This window comes from Phyllostomus discolor, chromosome 1 (genome assembly GCF_004126475.2).
Source record: "Phyllostomus discolor isolate MPI-MPIP mPhyDis1 chromosome 1, mPhyDis1.pri.v3, whole genome shotgun sequence".
Taxonomy (NCBI): domain Eukaryota; kingdom Metazoa; phylum Chordata; class Mammalia; order Chiroptera; family Phyllostomidae; genus Phyllostomus; species Phyllostomus discolor.
In genome coordinates this window covers 171,177,575-171,196,041 of record NC_040903.2, presented here as the reverse complement: position 1 = coordinate 171,196,041, position 18,467 = coordinate 171,177,575, and the positions used below count along the sequence as shown (strand labels likewise).

The window sequence follows — 18,467 nt, the reverse complement described above, 5'->3', positions numbered from 1 at the left end:
TTGGGTTTCAGTAAGCACCTACTTTGTTTCAATGAAAGGAGGGATGTAGAATAAAAGGAGGGGTGTAAAATGATGCCTATAATGACGTGACTTATTAGGAGCTGTTAATTATCTGAATTTTATTATCTAGATTTATTAATGTGTCTCCAGTATATATTTTATGGACAAGGCTGTATACTTAACAGCAAGTTACAGTGGAAATTGGCAATTAGCAGCCGCGCACGAACAAGATGCATCCTGCTTGACTTAGATAGTCCTCAACCAAACAGGCCAAAGTTTTCTTCAGTAGAAATTGCCCTGCCAAGTGTTTCTGGATGCTTCGCGGAGCAAATAGCAAAGGTGCTGAAAGCGACCTCTTACAATCACATCTGAAGCTAGCTGTCCACGGAGATTCTAAACTCACAAAATCTGTTTTAGACACAGATGTATCAAACCAATATTGGAAACCCATTGGACGTCGCATCCCAAAAATCAGAAGTGTCGCGTCCCCCTTTGTATTTCATGGGGCGTCAAGTCCAGGTCTAATTTCTTTGAAGTTTCTTCTCAGTCCTGGGCTTGGTTGGGCTGGGCTGCAGGAAGCTACCCTCGGTTCCCCAGTGTGGATTAACCGAATCTGTCTGTTCCCAGGCGGATGCGGATGCGGATGCGGACGAGCTCTGTTTCCGAGACAGTCTCAGAAGTAGGCACAGAATCATCTCCCCGATTTTAATTTCTGTCCCTGGACTGGAGAGAGGGGAAGATTGGGGCACGAGAGGTTCTCCCTCCTCCTCTCCTCTTTTCCCCACCTCCCAAAATTGGCAGCCAGTCCGCGGCGCTCGGTCTGGGGTCTGGAGGGTGGGGAATGTGGGTGTGGGGGCCGGCTGGAGAAGCTCTCGCTAGCGCTGCCTGTGGCCAGACCCGCCTCCCATCCCCTCTCGGGCGCACACACACGTCCACCCAGACACACTCCGCGCGCTCCCTCGCGCTCTCCCTCGCCCGCCCGCCCGCCCGCCGCCGCCTGCTCTCTCCCTCCTGCTCTCCCCGGTCTCCTTCGCCCTTTTTTTTTTTTTTTTTTTTTTTTTTTGGTACCATAGAGTTGCTCTGAAAACAGAAGATAGAGGGAGTCTCGGAGCTCGCCATCTCCAGCGATCTCTACATTGGGAAAAAACATGGAGTCAGCTCCAGCAGCCCCCGACCCCGCCGCCAGCGAGCCGGGCAGCAGCGGCGCGGACGCGGCCGCCGGCTCCAGGGAGACCCCGCTGAACCAGGAATCCGCCCGCAAGAGCGAGCCGCCCGCCCCGGTGCGCAGACAGAGCTATTCCAGCACCAGCAGAGGTAGGAGCTGCGAGAGGGGCTGAGGAGGGGGCGGCGGGAGCCGGGGTGCGGAGCGGGGGGCGGCCGGGAGCTGGCGCCCGGGGCGCGGGGTCCGGAGCCCCGGCGAGCCTGCAGCGGCACCCCGAGCCCGGAGCACCCCTCCCCCCTCCCCCCACGGCCCCCCAGAAATGTTGCAAACTTTTGCAGCACGTTCTCGGTTTGCGGGAGGAGAGGGGGGCGGGGGAGGCGGCAGGCGGCTTGACAGCCGGCGGGCTCACCCCCTGGCTTTGATTTTTCTGCAAACAGAGGAGGAAAGCCGCGTTGCCGAAATTAAATACGCTCCCCCAAAATACGGAGAACCGGAGAGTGGGGGCCCGGGAAAGAAACTTTTAAAGCGGCAGTGTCCTTTTAAGAAGGAAAAAAATTTGTTTATGGCCACCTTCCTCCCCTTTTACCTTTTCTCCTCTTGACAGTTTGAGCCGCGGCGGCCCGAGACGGGCTGTTTTCGATCCCACACAGAACTAAGGGGTGCGGGAGGAGTGAGCGACCCTGGAAACCCCGGGGGCGGAGAAGGGGCGCCCCTGATGTAGGGGCGACGTGAGCCCCTTCTTAGAAGCACAGCGGTGGGCTTTGGGATTTGGAAGAAGAGCTGGAGGGAGTGGGCTGCGGGCGCGCGAGGTGCTCGTTAAGTTGTCTGGCGGGCGCGGCGAGGGGAGATGCGCAAGTTTGCAGACTGGAGGTTCGAAGCCCCGTGCCGGGGCTGGCGGGGAGGCGTGTGCGCGCCAGCGCGCGGGGGGCGGCGGTCCTGTGGGGCGCTCCACGCGCATTCGGAGAGAGCGTCTGCAAAAGCAAACAAGCACTAAAAGAAAGCGCGAAAGACACCAAAACTTATTTCTGCCCTGGGAATCCTTCCCTCCGTTAGGTTCCAAGCGTTTCGGCAAGAACCTGAGAATGGTCAGTGCAATTTGAATGCTAGTTGGACAGTGCCAGCGACATTCCCCACCGCCCCGGGCGATTTTTACACTTCATTTGGAATCTGTGGGTGTGGGGGGGACTCCATTGTCCCCTCCTTGCCTTTTCCTAGTTAAAGTAGAGTGTTCGGGAAAGCTCACTCACTCCCTCTTTCTTAAAGGTGTCGGAACATGATATGGGTTTTTTCTTGGGGTTGGGATAATTATTTATTTGAATGCGCCTGGAGTTTGCAAAGAACGGGAGGAAGCTATTGCTTTAATTACTGTTGTAAATAATGTATAAATCACGCCTGTCACTCCGGAGGAAGCGGGCTCGCGCCAGCAGCCCTGGGCTGGGGACAGAGAGGATCTCTAGTTCTGGCCTGAGAACTGGTCCAGTGCACCCCCTCCTCTCGCCACTCGGCTTCTGGCGGCGATTGGGGAGGGCTGGGGAGGAGTGAGTGGGGACCCCGGGAGCCGCTCCCTTCCTCTTGGTGTTATAGTTGGAGGTAGGAATATGGCTGATCATGTGCTGGCTGTTTTACAGTATTCCCCCCACCCCCACCTTAGCCACACCCCCTGTCCCGGCGCTTTCCCATTCACGGAATTTGAGTACAGTTAAAAGCCATCAGGATGACACACGCGAAAAACATTTAATTAAAGGCCATTTCGTAAGACTGAATGCACCGAACCTTGGCTTGAGCGGGAGGGGTGGGGGCAGCGAGGGCCGGGAGGGCCAGTAGAGGGATCAGGATTGGGGACCCGGGGGCCCAGACCTGACACTAGCTCAGTGAGTTTGTGTGTGGAGAGCTCTTGGCTGCAAAGAGTATATTTAGACCCTGAGACGGTGGATTTGGAATGCAAGCGGGTTATGTAACAGGGTTAATCAGAAACACTGGAGAAAATCCCCTTCATGTGTTTCTGAGGCTTTTTTTTTTTTTTGGAAAGGGGGATATATTATTTAGGAAGCCACAATAATTTCTGGTTTGAGCTGCCACTCCCCTGTCTTAATTTGCCCCCCTCTCCACCCCTCTTCCTCCCTCCCCCAATTTATTAGCATCTTCAGGTGTCATTCTTGCCAGAAGGTGTTCCTGCAAGAGATCAGGGCGGCAGGCTGCAGAACCGACTAGCAAATCGGTAACTTGCTGTTCTTGCAAATTATATAATGGGTCTTCAGTACCACCAGCCCCCTGGGCTCAGTAAAAAGGGGAGAGGGACAGCATGAGGAGGTGTGCATCTTGCACAGCTGACCTGCTGACCCATATCCCCTTGCCCCTAGAGGGTCATCCCCCCGCCTCTTCTTTGAACCAACCCCTTGTCTATCCCTCAGGAGATTTCATGTGGAGAGGGTGAAGAGGTAAGGCCCAAGCACTCAACTCACATCCTGCACGCAGGCACTAGGTTATATAACAGTCTGAATGGAAGAAGGAAGGTCAGAGATGGAGGCATCCTTTAGCTAACACAGCAGTAGTAACAGCTTCCAGAAATTATGTGCATTTGCAAGCTTTAACCTCAGATGTAGCATCTGCTCCTCATGGGTACCAATCTTTGTGTGTGAGCTAGGGAGAAAAAGAGAGAATGTGTAAGTATGCCTGGTAGATGAGAGTGATTTGAAAATGGGAAATGTTTGGGTTTTCAGATGATGTAATGGAGTTGGCAGAATATGCAAGTCGGCTCCCAGAGTGTAAGCAGCAAGAAAATTGGAGCTGGCATCCTGTATTAATGTTGCATAAATTATAATATCGGAAAGAAATTAACCTACACACTAGGTGATTACACCTTTTTAATACTTAAACATAAAAGCATACAACTCAAAAGAAAAGCAAACATCATCACCTTATAATTAGCATTTTCAACCTCAAGGAAGGTTGAATGGAGTTCTTGGCATTGGGTGCATCTGGAAGCTTTCTGACTTGGGAGATGTTTTCCGGAGAGGTTGCAGGATTAGCATCCGGCCAGCCAGTGTTTTAAGGCCACAGAGATTGTGGTCTGGATTCTCATGACATTGAGGTGACCTCATGAGACATCTAGGTAGACTTAAAGCTGTTGCTAAATTTCAAAGCCCTCAGGTTGTGTATGGTTTGCGCCTAAGTTTCCGGAATCTGACGTGTGACTCTATAATCTGAAAGACGGCCCCTCTCTTTCCTAAAAACTGGACAGGGAATGATAGCAGTTGTAATAAAAATGGTTCCATTTTCTAGGTGTATTAATGGTGTCATTCAGTCCCATCTTTACAACACAATGAAGGCGGGGGGCGGGGCGGGGGGCGGAGGGCTGCGGAGGCAAGAGGCAACATGGGAAGTAAGAATGAAGTGGAAAAACACCACAGTGAATCTTTAATTTAACAGGGCTTTCAGGGACTTCGGGGAGCCATGAACATTGTGACATAACTGTTGTTAAGAACCCTTTTCCAGAATCTCGTTATTATATGCATGCCAGAAGCTTACATATTTCACTTCACTGAAGTTATCCTCACAGGGCTGTGCGCCACACAGTTGGTTTGGAACACCCGTGCTGAAGGTTGAATGCTTTTAGGGCAGGCCAACCTAAGGGAAAAATCGAAACCAAAAGATGGGATTAACACTGAAAAGCTCAGTTGGGTTGAGATCGAACCCCTTGGAAGCTCAGTTTAAATTGATTTAAAATCAGTTAACAAGGCCTGTAGTTTATTTGTTGCCCTGAGGAATTCTAGAGCCACACTAGTCTTTGACTTTGAAAGAGTTTTGCCTCTACTCCCTGCTTCAGTCTTAGCTGATTCACTTTGTGGCAATTTAGTACCCTTTCTGGAGATTGATTCTCGGATCAGCTTTTCTTACATGGGCACAGCTCTCCACAGTGAACAAATGATGCCCCATAGCTTAAAAGAGATGCTGGCTGGGATAAAATCTTTTGCCAGAGGGATGGAATAATTATTTTTTAAACTAAGGGACTTTAATTTTCCGGTAAATCGCTCATAAAAACATTCATAATTATACCCTCTAAAAATGTAATAGAATAATTTTAGAAAAATGCATTTGATGATATTTATGATAACCTTTTCTGTTGCTTTCCTCTTTATTTTAAAAAGAATTGAATTATTAATCCAGAAGTCAAGCCCTCCGTGGCTGAAATCATTTATAGCAGAATCTCTTTATGTTAGTCACCTGCTGGAATTTCCCAAAGCCTGCTGGCTTTGTAAGGAGCCCTTGGCTTTGGAGGAAAAAGTCTCTGTTTCTGATGCTGAAACATGGAGCCCGTGTGGAAGCCCGGTAACCTAGAGACCTTTCAGCTTGTGTTTCCCAGGCAGCAGAGGTGCTGGTTCCATACTAGACTCCTAAGTGGGATGCAGGGAGTTTCGTTGCAATGGTTTGCCTTTCAGATGGAAACGTTCTGAGGATTTTGGGTGACAACAGAGTGAATCACTTTGGGAAGCAAACTGACGCCTGTCCACCAGAGCTGACCTTTTGAATGTGTTCTCCAGGCCCGTGGGTTCTCCCTGAGCCATACTCTCACTTCTGAGTTAAAATGCACATTTTCCTCCCATTTTGGGGAGATAATTCTCCTGTTTTTGCCTTGAGGAAGTGGTGGAGTGATGTTGGAGGGACAGACTGAGCTGAGTGTCACTGCAAATTCTGTGTGAGTGCCGTGTTCTCTACAGTACATGCTGCTCTTCTGGAGTGTTCTCCTCCTTTTCCTCCCTGTTCCGAGTCTGCTCGATGAATTGTGCCTCTTAGCTTGTGTAGTTCAGCATCTGCAGAAGCAAAATACATCACTACATTTCAGGTGTCTAGGGAAAGAGTCATAATGTGACTGCCCCACTTGCCAAAAAAATTTTTATAGAAAATGCAGCTCTTCTTATCTGATAGTTCCTGCGACTCACCCTGTTTGTCCTCCATGAGTCAGTGTGAGGTGGACATCAACCACTGCCCCCAGGAGATTTCTGACCCGTTCATGCCAGATCAGCGATAAGTTCTTCCAGAGCAAGAAGGGCCTGCTTTGAAAGACCTGCAGATTCTAGGCCACTCACCTAGCATGTGGAATGCCTTTTTGAATATGGAGACTGTCTTCCCTGCTGAGAATTTAGGAACAGCCTCTCTCTTTCATCTATCATTTTAAAAAATGTTTTGTTTTTAATATTATTTTTTTGAAAAAATCTCATACACGATGGGAAGTGTTGGTTTGAAAATGAGCTGTTAAATTTTTCACCCATCTTATTAAGCTGTATGTTAAGAAAAGTAAAATTGAATAATTTTGAATTAATGTTTCAAAAAATCTCTTTATATAATCAGTGCTCAAGTGTTGATTAATATGCAGTAAACCATGATTTTTCTATAAGAGTTCTAAGGTATTACTGATGATCTTTTTCTCTTTGGCAAACAGATTAACATGAATTTTTAAAAATCTTTTTCTTACTAATATATTTTTAAACTGTGCTGATCCCTTTTTCTACCCTAAAAGAAAATTGAGGATGTAACTGACTCTTTTCGGCTGAGGATCTGATGGTGCCCTAGGGTCACTGTTCTGAGGGTGAGTTCTGATTGTACATTATATAGTGCTGGAAGTGGAGATAGTGTCAGGGGTTGGACTAGATCTGTCCTGATCTCATCTTGGAAAAAATTTTTTTTAACCCTTGAAAGTAGTATGTTTTGTTATTTGCCTCCCTTGTTCTCTTAGTTGCAAGCACCAAAGTAGAAATTCACTTCAGTTATTTGGTTCTGGTCAATTGAGGTTTTTACTTTATGGGAAAATTTCAACCCAAGTCTAGAGCCATTAATTCTTCCTCTGGAATTGTAATGGATATAAAAACACTTGCAAATATTCAGGCAGGCTGTTGTATTCACAAGTAAGTTATGTATGTTGTATTATAGCATTTTGTGACCACTCCTCTGTGTGATGGTGGATAGAAATGCCAGCTAATTTTGCCTTTTGCTTAGATATGTTCAAGGGGTCTCTTTTGTAAAGGGCTCTCAGTCTGGAAAGTTAGGGAACTCAAGGGTTAAGGAGGCAAACTTTCAAGAACATCAGTGAAGAAAACTTAGATTTGCACTCCCTGTCCCCGCACCCAAAAAACCCTTTTTCCAAGCTTAGGCCTTGGTTCCCTGCACCAGTAGGAGAGCATCCCTGGGCCCACACCGCAGAGGCTGCCTGACTTTCCCAGGCCCGTCCCACGCAACCTGATGGTAGTCTGCCGTTATCTTTTGCTATCTTTGATGTCGCAGTGTTGGGAATTCAGCTTGGGAGTCTTGGTGTTCTTTTGCGACATCTCAATTATTTATTTATTTTTTGCTTTTGTAGTAAAAAGATCAATGAGATTGTCTAAAGGGAGCCTTAGAAGAAGGGAACAAGGCATGATGAGGAATGCATGTGCCGAGCTCATGGTTCAGGCAGGTTTGCTGTTTGCTCCAGTTTTCACAGGTGAATGGTAAAAGGGATTACAGGTAACAATTCCCTTGTGCTGATGGAAGAACATTATTTTTTCCCCCTCACAGATGTTTATGGCCTTAACTGACATGTCATTATTGCACACTGTCTTATCACATTACATGCTGTGGCACACTGACAACATGCGGTGCTGTGGTTTCCTGGTGATTATCTTGTCCACAGAGCTGAGGCCCTCGTGGCCAGCTGGGGAGCCCTTCGCCGTGTCCCCTCACAACTGAGAGTAGAGGCGTCCCACATCCTTGAAAGGGGCAGAAGGCCGGCAGGCTGTCCCAGGTCGGTGCTGTCCCAATGCTGCTTTCCCTGAAGCTCGGGCAGAGGCTGGAAATGAGTAGGAACAATTATATTGCAAAGGATTTGTTGTCTCCCAGCCCCGGATCTCCTCTAGCGGTGTGATTGGGCATTTGAGTTTTGATAATGAACTATCTGAACGTTTTTTGAAATTATTAGGAAGCTCCCAGATCCATGAAGAGACCATGATAGATGACACTCTTCGGGGTAGAAGGAGGGGTGCTGCTTAGTCTGGGATCCTCAAGCCTGTAAAAGAGGCAGCGCACTGTTAAAAATACCTAGCTTACTTCGGGGGAGGACTTGGCTGAATACTGATGAAGTTTATGAAATATGAATGTAGTGAAGTTGCTGTACGTAAGTGGTGGGCGTATGTGAAAGAAGTAAGACGAAATAAAATTGTGTATAAATGACACTCTGAAACTTGATGGAATTGTGTCCGTGACAAGAATGGTGGCATTCGGGTCTGTGCTTAATGGGGGAAAAGTAAACTGGCTTAAAATCTATATGTCAAGCTAGATGTGGAAATAAAAATTACAGAATAAGAAATCATTTGACTTATTGTATAAGCAAAGAATGCCACCAAGGGTAAACAGGCAGGTTGTAAAGAACAGAGGGGAAGCAGAATGGGGGACAAAGGAGGGACCGACACTGAAATTCATAATGAAGGCATACCAATCACTGTTTTAAATAATCCAGAATATTAACTATGTGCTAGGTAGAGAATTAGGTATAGCCAAACAAAAGGCATAAATATGAATTTTAGGTTGTATTGGGACAAATCCTCTTGATCCCCAAAGTGTAAATGCATGTACTGAGAAGCAAAGCTGCACACGATGTAATTTTTTCTGTCTTATCCTGATTAATTGACAGCCACTGTATGCCTCTCTCCTGAAGGTGACTTTACAATCTCCAGACACAGACATTTCTCTCAGAAGTGGAGTGAAGGAAGGAGAACCACAAGCTAAAGTGTGTTTCGCTGGGTGAAGTATTTGCGGGAAAAGATAAGAGTGGTGAAGTAGGGGGATGGAGGAGTGCACACAGAGATTATTGGGGCCGGGGAGTGGGGGCTGTGAATGAAGGAAGGGACTGTGGAGAGGGGAAAAGAGACATGTGTGCCAGAGAAAATGAAATTAGCATTGAGTCTGAAATGGCTGGGAATGTGCCTTTCTAATTTTAAATTATCTTTAACAAGGGCAAGGAAAAGAGGAAAAGTTGACACTTTGAGAAGTTACGGTGAACTTGTCGAGAATGCCAGTTGACAAAGGCAGGTAAGGGAATGCGTGGAAGAACAGAACAGGACAGGTCTGAAGGGCACGATGATCTGCTTCCTGGTGTGTTAAGGAAATCAGCGGGCATGTTTATTGACTATTCCACTTAGTTTTTAAAGAAACCTGAAGAAGTGGACACAGGCGGAGAAAAGAACACCAGACGTGATTCTGCCCTTCCAGAAGCAAAGAGGCTTCTGTCACCCCACGCCATCAACGCCGGTCACGGGGAGGAGTCACTCTGTAGAAGTTAATGGATTTTCAACATACATATCACAGAAGAAACAAGGATATATTTAGCAAGTCTAAAAACTCTTCAATAAACTGCATTGCTTTTCGTTTTCACTGTACAGTTATAAAACCGGGGGGTGGTTAAAAAGGCTATAGTAACAATATAGCATGTACTCTGGGGGACATTGGTGTGATAGGGATATTCTGTCTGAAAGGACAGGGCAGCTGGGACGGTGAACTGCCCATAACTCTCAATTGTCCGGGTAATGAAGCATTGGGAGAGCAGAGGCAGATGAAATACTTCGATAATCAAAACTGATTCTCCTTTCAGTGATCATGCTAGTTGACTGATGATGACAAGTGTGAAATTGCCAGCAGTGTATTTTACCATTTCTGGCACTTGCAAACCACTGCTGATGAACACGTTTATGCAGAAAGTGGACAGTTTCTCCAGACTGGGCTGTCAACCCAGAATATGTAAAATTTCGCAGTGTGGAGGATGAAGGTTGGAGATGAGTGAGGTGCTACAACTTCCTGGAGGCCCCGCAGAGAATCCGTAAGAGCACTGACGCTACTCTGAAAGGGCTCTGGAAATCTCTAAAGCTCACATTCTGATCTTGAGCTTGGGGTGTGTATGTCACATACGGGGTGCGTACTCTCTGTATGTGATACATAGATAGTAGATGTAGATAGAAATAGATACGGATGCTGCCGCTGCTCATGCTTCATTAGAATAAAGCCTGGTAGAGCCAGAAGAGGCCTGTGAAGCATCTGGCCTAACCTCACGGTTAAACTGACTCTCAGAGATCTTAATAATGTGTGTGTGAGGGCCCAGTCCTGGTATGTGACTGGAACACTAGTCTTCCACCTTCCTTCCTAAAATCGTTCCTCCCACTTGTATGTTCTGCCGGGATGCTCAGAAGTTCCAGCAAGGTATAGAGTCAAGTTCCTGCCTCCTAGGAAACCCCCGCTGAGGATATTCGGATGTACACAAGTTAATTCAGCATTAGGGAGTGGATATGTATGAAAGTAAGTGCCAGGTATTTTGGCTATTCATCAATAGTGAAACATTGTCAGTAATTATTATTTTTTTAAATCCCACTGGTCATTTTTATTATTAATTAAAATTAGCCAGTGAGTTTATGGCTATGTTAGTAAAGCCATTCTAAAGCATAGCAAAAATAGTGCCCGCATCTCATGGTCCAGCTTATGGAAAGTAAAGCACTGGCTATGGAGTTGAGCATCTGTTCTTACAGCTTGCCGGAGCAGTTACGGTCGCTGGAGCTCGATGCAGCCAGGGGTATGGGGGGAAGGATGTATCTCAGCAGCAGCCCTCTTTTCTGGAGGCCATTTAAGGTTGTGCCTTTTAGACATGCTCAAGAGCAGCTCTGCAAATGGAATACTACATAGCCAGTAAAAATTATCTTCTACTAGAAAAATATTTCTTGACAGGGGAAAATATTTATGAACTATTGCTTAGTGAAAAGTTATAGCTTCCATAGCATTGTGCACAGAGTGATATACTCTTTGTAAAAACTATGGTGTGTGTATGTGTGTGTGTGTGTATATACTTATATATACATATATAGATACACACTATGTGTGTGTATATTTATATATATATACATAGATATACAATATGTGTTTGTATACATATATACACACATACATGGATTCACAATATGTATCTATATATACACACACACGCACACACATATTAGAATGGACCAATATATACCTACATGATGAAGTTATAAAATGGTCATCTCTAGATGGTGGGATTATCTATGAGTGTCTTTTTTCTTTATGCTCTTCTGTATTTCAAAGTTTCCTGCAGTATGCATGTATTACTTTTGTAACTAGAAAAATATAATTATTTTTCAAAAAACATTGTTGGTGTGTTTTGAAACCAGGGATACCTTGAAGGAACAGATTCTGAACTTAGCATGTTCTGCAGAATTTGGGGGGATGTTTCAGGATGGGCTAAGTTCACTGGCCTAAAGAGCAATACTTTGGATAGTCACATTCAGCCAGGAGGGCAGTATGAAATTCAACCTGAGTATGAAAATGAGTGTCTGAATATTGAAATTTCTGGCCTCTCTGGGGCAACCAGTGTCTTTCCAGTGTTTACACTGTAACCTGCAGTAAGGAAACATACCATACCGTGAGCCAGCACACACACACACACATACACACAGTTGAAATAAATTTTTCACATCAAGTATTAAGCTTTACCTGTGATACACTGTTATTTTTTCTCTATCATTTAAAGACGAAATACAAGTCATGAGCCACCAAACAGATCTTATGATCTGTCTGTGGGCTGTCCCTGCAGTCTGAAAACCCCTCTCCTGGGCAGGAGGTGAGGGCAGCCTCTCCATGGGCCATGGCCTAGTCGTGGAGGAGGAGCGGAGGGAGGGTTTCCACAGAAACTGATGTTGCACTCCAGGTGCTCTCATTCTGGCTTCTGGGAGGAGGTGGGAGAGGGAAAATGATGTAAATGGTATTTGTAACCATACGGTACCTCTATGCCACTTTTAGCACATGCTCATTAATACCCTATCGCATGCAGGCATGCTTCTGCGTAGACTGGCTTAGAATGTAAATTCTGGGATCCCCTTTGCTTGGAGCTGATGTCACTGTGTAAAAGCAAGAGTGGGGCATTTTTTTATTCAACAGATATTTACTGAGCACCTTCTATGGGCCAGGCACTGTGCTAAGCTCTGGGGATAAAGCAGTGAACAGGAGAGGTCAGAGTCCTGCCTTCTCAGATTTTACATTCTAATGGTGGCGTTTCTCCATGTGCCATACTGTCTAGGTCACCTTTGGCCAGACACTTCTGATGAGTATCCTCGAAGTGTACTTTACACTTGGCCATTTTCACCCCTGTTCTTTCTGTGTGATGTTACCCTTCCTTCGTCCCCTCCTCCACCCAACATCCCTTATTATGTCCCAATCTCTCTTTGCCTGTGGAAATCCCACAATCATTTTAGCTCCAGATGGGATGAACCCTCTCCCTCGTACAGTTACCATGACCCTGTCTTTTACAGCAGTCACTCATTCAGTCAACATGTAACCTCTTCCTTTGCCAAGTTCCTCTACACTCCCTTGTCATCTTATTTCCTGGGTAGGAGTGTAGTCACCCCCAGGAACCCGGCACCAGGGATTGTTCTTTTATTCATGCAGTGCCTTGCAAAAAGTAGGTGCTCACTAACTGTGATGATAATCTCTCCCGCATTGCCCTACAGAGCTGTTTGCTTCCTCAGTGGATTCAGCTCTACACTTCCCAAATCTGTAAGCACAGCTTCTACTTGCTTATGTTTCCAACTGGGCCTTAGGTTTGGGTCCAGCTGCCCTCGTTTGTCCCACTGCTGTTTCTCTCAGATCCACCAAGCCTCCTCTCAGTGGCAGGTTCAGGCCTGCCTGCTCCACTCTTGAGTAATTCAGACCAAGGCTGGATGTGTTGGGAGACAGCATATATGGTTCTTACAAACCTGTGGAGAGTGAGTGAGGCCTAGGCCAGAGTCCCAGGTGTGCTGTGTATGAGCTGTGTGACCTTAGGTAAGTTCATTAACCACTCAGTCTGTTTCTTTAATCACCTGGAAATTGGGGATGATGATAGTGCTGACTTCCCAAGGTGAGTGAGGGGCTTGCTGTGTTCTGCATACTGCAGCACTTGGCAGGATGCCTGGTACACATCAAGTGTGGCTTCAGTAACAGTAGTGTTGGTGGAGCACAGGGTAGTGATGGAGGAGCACATGGTGGTGATGGTGATGGTGGAGTATGTGGTGGTGATGGTGGTGATGGTGGAGTACACGGTAGTGATGCTGGAGCATACAGTGGTGGTCGTAGAGCACATGATGGTGATGGAGGAGCACACTGGTGATGCTGGAACACATGATGGTGATGGAGGAGCACACTGGTGATGCTGGAACACATGGTGGTGATGGAGGAGCACATGGTGGTGATGGAGCACTGGTAGTGATGGTGGAGCACATATAGGAGCAGTGGGTCCCTCTAGCCACTTCTTTCTCTGTCCTCCTCAAGTCAACTCCCTTTGCTTGGAGCATTGTTCCTTGATTCCGATTTGTTGCTCTGTGAAATAAGCAGGAGTTCCAGAGCACCAGAGTCCTGAAGCCTTTCCCTTTATTGCCAGTTTGTGTTCCTGAACTGTGTCCTGCCCCAGTCTCAGCTCAGCTGCCATGGGATGCATCCTGCCAAGCGAGGATAGATCATAGAAATTCCACCCACTCAACTACTTGTTGCCTTCCCTGAGGTTACATATACCCCCTACTTTGAGCTGAGCCTGAGGAGGGCCCATGTCTGGCTGCCCCCTCCCATCCTGCCCCCACTAGTCCTGTGGTACCTGCTGGCAGACCCCTCTAGTCACTGAGGCTAGGGGAGCTTCCTCCTTCCCACTGTTGTCTCGTGTTCTCCTGTACCCCATTTCGCAGCAGCCCATTGTTCTTTGCCCTCCCTACCCTTTTACTTACTTTCTCCTCACTGCCAAAAAAATCATGTTGGAGAAGCTTGTCTGTAAGGGTTCCATTCAACTTGTTCTGCATTAATGCTCCACTATGGTGACCCACTGCTGAGTCTTTCACTTGTAATGTAATCTAATAATTTACATGCACTTTGCAAGTAATACTCTCAGAGTCTCACAACCTGCTTAAAATTGCTCTGCTGTTACAGTATTTGAGTTGATGAGAGAACAGTGTGAGAAAGAGTGGTTATTGGTACACAATGGTATTGGGTAAACCCAGGAAAATAACGTTAGCATAAGGGTGTGCTGATGGATTATAATATCTTTTCTTAGAGAACCTGCTAAGGGGGTTTTAAAATTGATTTCAGCTTGTAATTAGCCTATAGTAGGGGTAGAAGCATAGCAAGCTAGTCGAAATGCACCAAGAGTCGAATCCTATCTTTGTGGGATGCTGTGAAAATGCTTGTTTTGATGTACTACATGACTGTTACAGAACTAATTGGCACTGAGATCGGGTTGTTTTATTTCTTCACTCAAACATGCTGGAAGCTGATTCTAATATGCACTAATAATGAGACTAGAGTAATGCTATAATAGTAGTGCCATTGTAAAGTGAATTATACCATTAAGTATCTATTTTGCCCAATTTGTATTGAGATAATATGGGTGATACACACACATACAGACTTAGAGTGGCTGGTCTTTAAGAAACGGATTCAGCTGAGAAGCCCCAATCCTATGTTCAATCGAACAGTCAATAAATGAAAGTAAGTCCTTGTTCTGTGAAAGAGTAACTTTGTATATATTTAATTGTAAATGTATGTGTATCTCCGTATGCATACACATACACACATCCATGTAGATATACATACACACAGAGGGACACAGGTGTATTGTGCCAGTCAGGCAGACCAAGAAGATATTTAACTGTCTTAAAAATGCTCGCCTTGTGTTGCCCTTTAACAAGCTGGCTAGTCTGCGTGGGGACATGCATCAGCTATGGCAGGCCAAGGCAATAATAGCATCAAGACAAGGGTTTAGAAACAAGGCTTCGTGTATTTGGTTCAACCTCTTCATCCTCATTACCATGTCTGAGAACCTCTAGTAATGGTTATTTTGTCAGTTTGGGAAGAAGCATTAAGGGCCAAGGAACTATGGTCATTTTGTCATTTGTCTCTTAAGGAAGGACATCGGCCAAACAACTTCTTTCACAATGGGAAGATAGAGGCATATTTTTATGCTTTAGGTCATAAGCTAACCCATAACCCAAAAGAAAGCGGCATCAGATGGTGCCAGTCCCCCAGTGGGACCTATAAATTAAAAAGTCCCAAAATCTATTACACTTTGAGTTGGTTCCAGTGACTTTATCCCTTCAACCCCTGGGGGGACTGGCATCAGGGGGTCACTTGGCACTAATTGCCCAGGAGTTGCCAACTGTTCGGAGGGCATGTCTAGGGAGATGCTGGAGACTTACCTGGTTCATCTCCAGCCTGGATTGCTGCCTTCAGGGATCCCTCCATTTCCTGCAGCGTCTTCCAGGACGGGTTTTCCTGGGAGCCTCTCTCTTACTTGCTCTCATCCCAGGATTTTGCTTTTGCAGCACCACTACTCGGTAAGCCAGAACTTCAGAAAGACCTTGTCCAAAGAATGGAGACTTTGTGTATAGTAGAACATATTTAACCTTCACATATGTAATGCTTGCTCTAATGATCAAAATATTGAAAATAAATTTGCTTCATAAACAACTCTGCACTCCCCTTATCTCAGATCAACAATGTTGATTTGAAAGTCCACGAACATGTGAGGGGGGAGTACACAGCATCAATCAGTGCCTGGCATCGGGATTAAAAATCTACTTAGTGGAGAAATTTTATTGCAGACCTCACTGAAAAGTATCAATATCGTATTGTGTCTAATAAAATAATACAATGAAAATTACCATGGTGATCGACACCATCCCTTTATTAATCTGTCTTTTCCATTAGTATTTTCTTCGCAGCACATGCACTCTGGTTTTATCGCTCACTACTTACAGCCCGTATTGAACTCACATCTTGCCGCTTCAGCCGTGTTGGTCTTCTCCTTGGTCTCAGCTCCTTCAGGGCAGTGATGTAGATTGTCTTGAGTCTTCTGTCCTGTATCTCTGTCTCTTACTCCAGCAGTCAGTGAGGGTGGTATACAATCAATACATAAAAGACCAGCCAGCTGAGGGGAAAACAAGATGAGGCAAGAAAATCTAATATTCCTTGAAAGTTTCAGGTGTTTAAAGGTGATGCTGTGTATCACCTCCTTTCATTGACCCATCAAGTATTTACTCAGTACTTTCCGTGTGTCAGGTCCCATGTTTTTCCATGTAGGTACAAAGTTGAATTATGGGAATTGGTAGGAAAGACAAATTGACTTGTAATTTCTACATATGTGAAGAGTGCTATAATAAAGATACTTACAAAGCACATAGCACACAGAAGACAGAAAACATTTCACGAGGAGTCAGGGAGCGTTCACTGGAGTGGGTACCTTTGCTTAGTTTTTGGAAAAATGGGGAGTGATTTACTCAGAGGGCAAAAAGTGAGAAGATATTCTGGACTGAGTGACATCAGGTGGGAGTTTGTGGCACATTCAGGTAGCGTAAATGAGGTATGCAGCTTAGTTAAACACACGCAGTATATTGGTGCGGGTTCGAAGATGAGGTGGGAGAAAGTAGGCAAAGGTTATGCTAAGCATTTTGGATTTTTTCCTATGGCAAATTTTTGAGCAAGTGAGATACCTGATTTTTTCCAAGATATTTAAGTAGAAGTATGTTGCAGTTGGTACAGAGAATTGACAGTGTAGATAAGGAGCCAAGTTAGGAGATCATTGGGATAATTCTGGAGAGACATACTGCAGGCTGGGTCTTAAACAGGTAGGGAGTGGACTCCGAGGTGGGGTTTCCCAGAAGGTGGACTTGGAGGGGTGTGATAGAGGCAGTGCTGGCTGGAACGTCTTGGTGTGGAATGAGAAGAGGGGAGAAGGCATGGGTTCCATTTGGGCGGGGAGTTGGAGGTGCCAGGGAAGTGTCTGATGGGCTGTTGGAGCTGTGGGTGTGGCAGGGAGCATGTTAGTAGGTTTCCTTTGGGATCAGGGTGGGGGGATTGTATTTTGACAAGAGACTGTAGGTCAGGAGGGACAGCTGGGCTGGAGACTTCATGGAGCAGCACTTTTGACAGGGAATTGGAAGGTGAAATTTTTATACCAGGTCATGTTCATGGATTTTGAAGTGATATCAGTAAAAATAAGCCTAGGGTCCAAGTGAGTGTGGTGGAGAAAGTAAAGGGGATGGATTGGTGTAGTGACATAGGAAAGGATTTCACAAAACTGGCTTTAGCCCTGGACTTACTACATGTACGAATGGCCTAGGAAAGCAAGTATGTCTTTAAATTCAGAGCGAGGTTCTAACACACGCTGCGGCTTCCGGTGCATTGTAGTCGTGTCTGCGTTGATGGTGGTGTCTTTCTCGACTTGTCTAATTTATGACTGAAGAGTGGCTGCCTTTCTTTTAACTTTGTACACAGCCCGGCATTGATTTATCCTGTCTCTAAAGGGAATGTGCCTCACAATTGGCAGAACCTCAAGGCTGGGAGCAATGGGATGAATAGTAGCTGTGGAGAGGTCTCCACCTTGCCCTGGAGGAAAAGCTTCGAGGGAGGGAAAGTTGAAAGAGGGTCTTGAGAAAGGGTGTTAGATCTTCAAAGGATGGCTCTAGCCATGGGAAACTAAAGGAAAGATTTTTTTTAGTTGACCAGGAAGAGAGGAAAAAAATGCACAAGTATTTACTGGCAGGTGGATGACAGTGTTGATTCTGGTTATAGTGGGATTGCCTGTTGTGTTCCTGTTTCAGAGGGCTTTCAGCTGTGCAGTAGCCTCTGGAGGTCCTGGACAGAAGCCGATGATGATGTTGCAGCTCACAGAGGGACCAGAGAAGGGGTGTGTAATTAGGGAGACCCGTTCACTTAAAACAACTCGCATACTGGTAGGCTGAACTTTTCTTTAACAGCAGGAGAGGTCTTTGCCTGGGGGAAGGGCCACACCTTTGCCTTCTGAGGCAGTAGCCAAGCTCCCTATTGTTTTCAGTGGGCTCTAAGTACTTTCCCTGTACATCTTCCACTATATGTCATAGGAATTATGTGTGTTATCTCTGTGCTGTGAAATTAGAGACCTGCACCCACAGTGTGGTAAGTCGATTAAGACGAAAGCCTGTTTTTTATGGTATGGGGGAAGCTGGGCGAATATCAAGGAACTGTTTTGTGTGCGTTTGATCTGACGGTGGGGAGGCCTTGGGATGCCAGTGCCTTCTAGAACCTGCAAGCTGAGCTCCGGCTGCAGTTTTCTTCAGAGAGGTTTATGTTTTATCCCTTAACACTTCTGAGAGGGAAGGAAGGTTTGAAGTGGGTGATTCTGTAATGATTCTTTTCTAGCTGCTGTTTTCTTCTTTGCCTTTTTAGCTTCGCAGAAAGCCCTTCCAGTTCTAAGGTCAGACCCCGTTCGGACGTTGGTGGC

At 45.9% G+C, this 18,467-nt stretch overlaps 1 protein-coding gene and 1 long non-coding RNA gene across 2 annotated transcripts in view; both read left to right on the top strand.

Moving 5' to 3' along the window:
- Positions 1-1,097: 1,097 nt before the first annotated feature.
- RORA (RAR related orphan receptor A) overlaps positions 1,098-18,467 on the top strand; it is a 701,886-nt gene continuing 684,516 nt past the window's right edge. Inside the window, exon 1 of the mRNA XM_028508335.2 lies at positions 1,098-1,314. Coding sequence (XP_028364136.1) covers positions 1,149-1,314 — 166 coding nt within the window. The 5' untranslated portion in view covers positions 1,098-1,148. The remainder of the gene's footprint in view (positions 1,315-18,467) is intronic.
- LOC118499019 lies at positions 4,525-10,536 on the top strand. The gene is made up of 2 exons (XR_004901525.1): positions 4,525-8,918; positions 9,145-10,536. It is a non-coding gene; the product is annotated as an uncharacterized LOC118499019 (long non-coding RNA).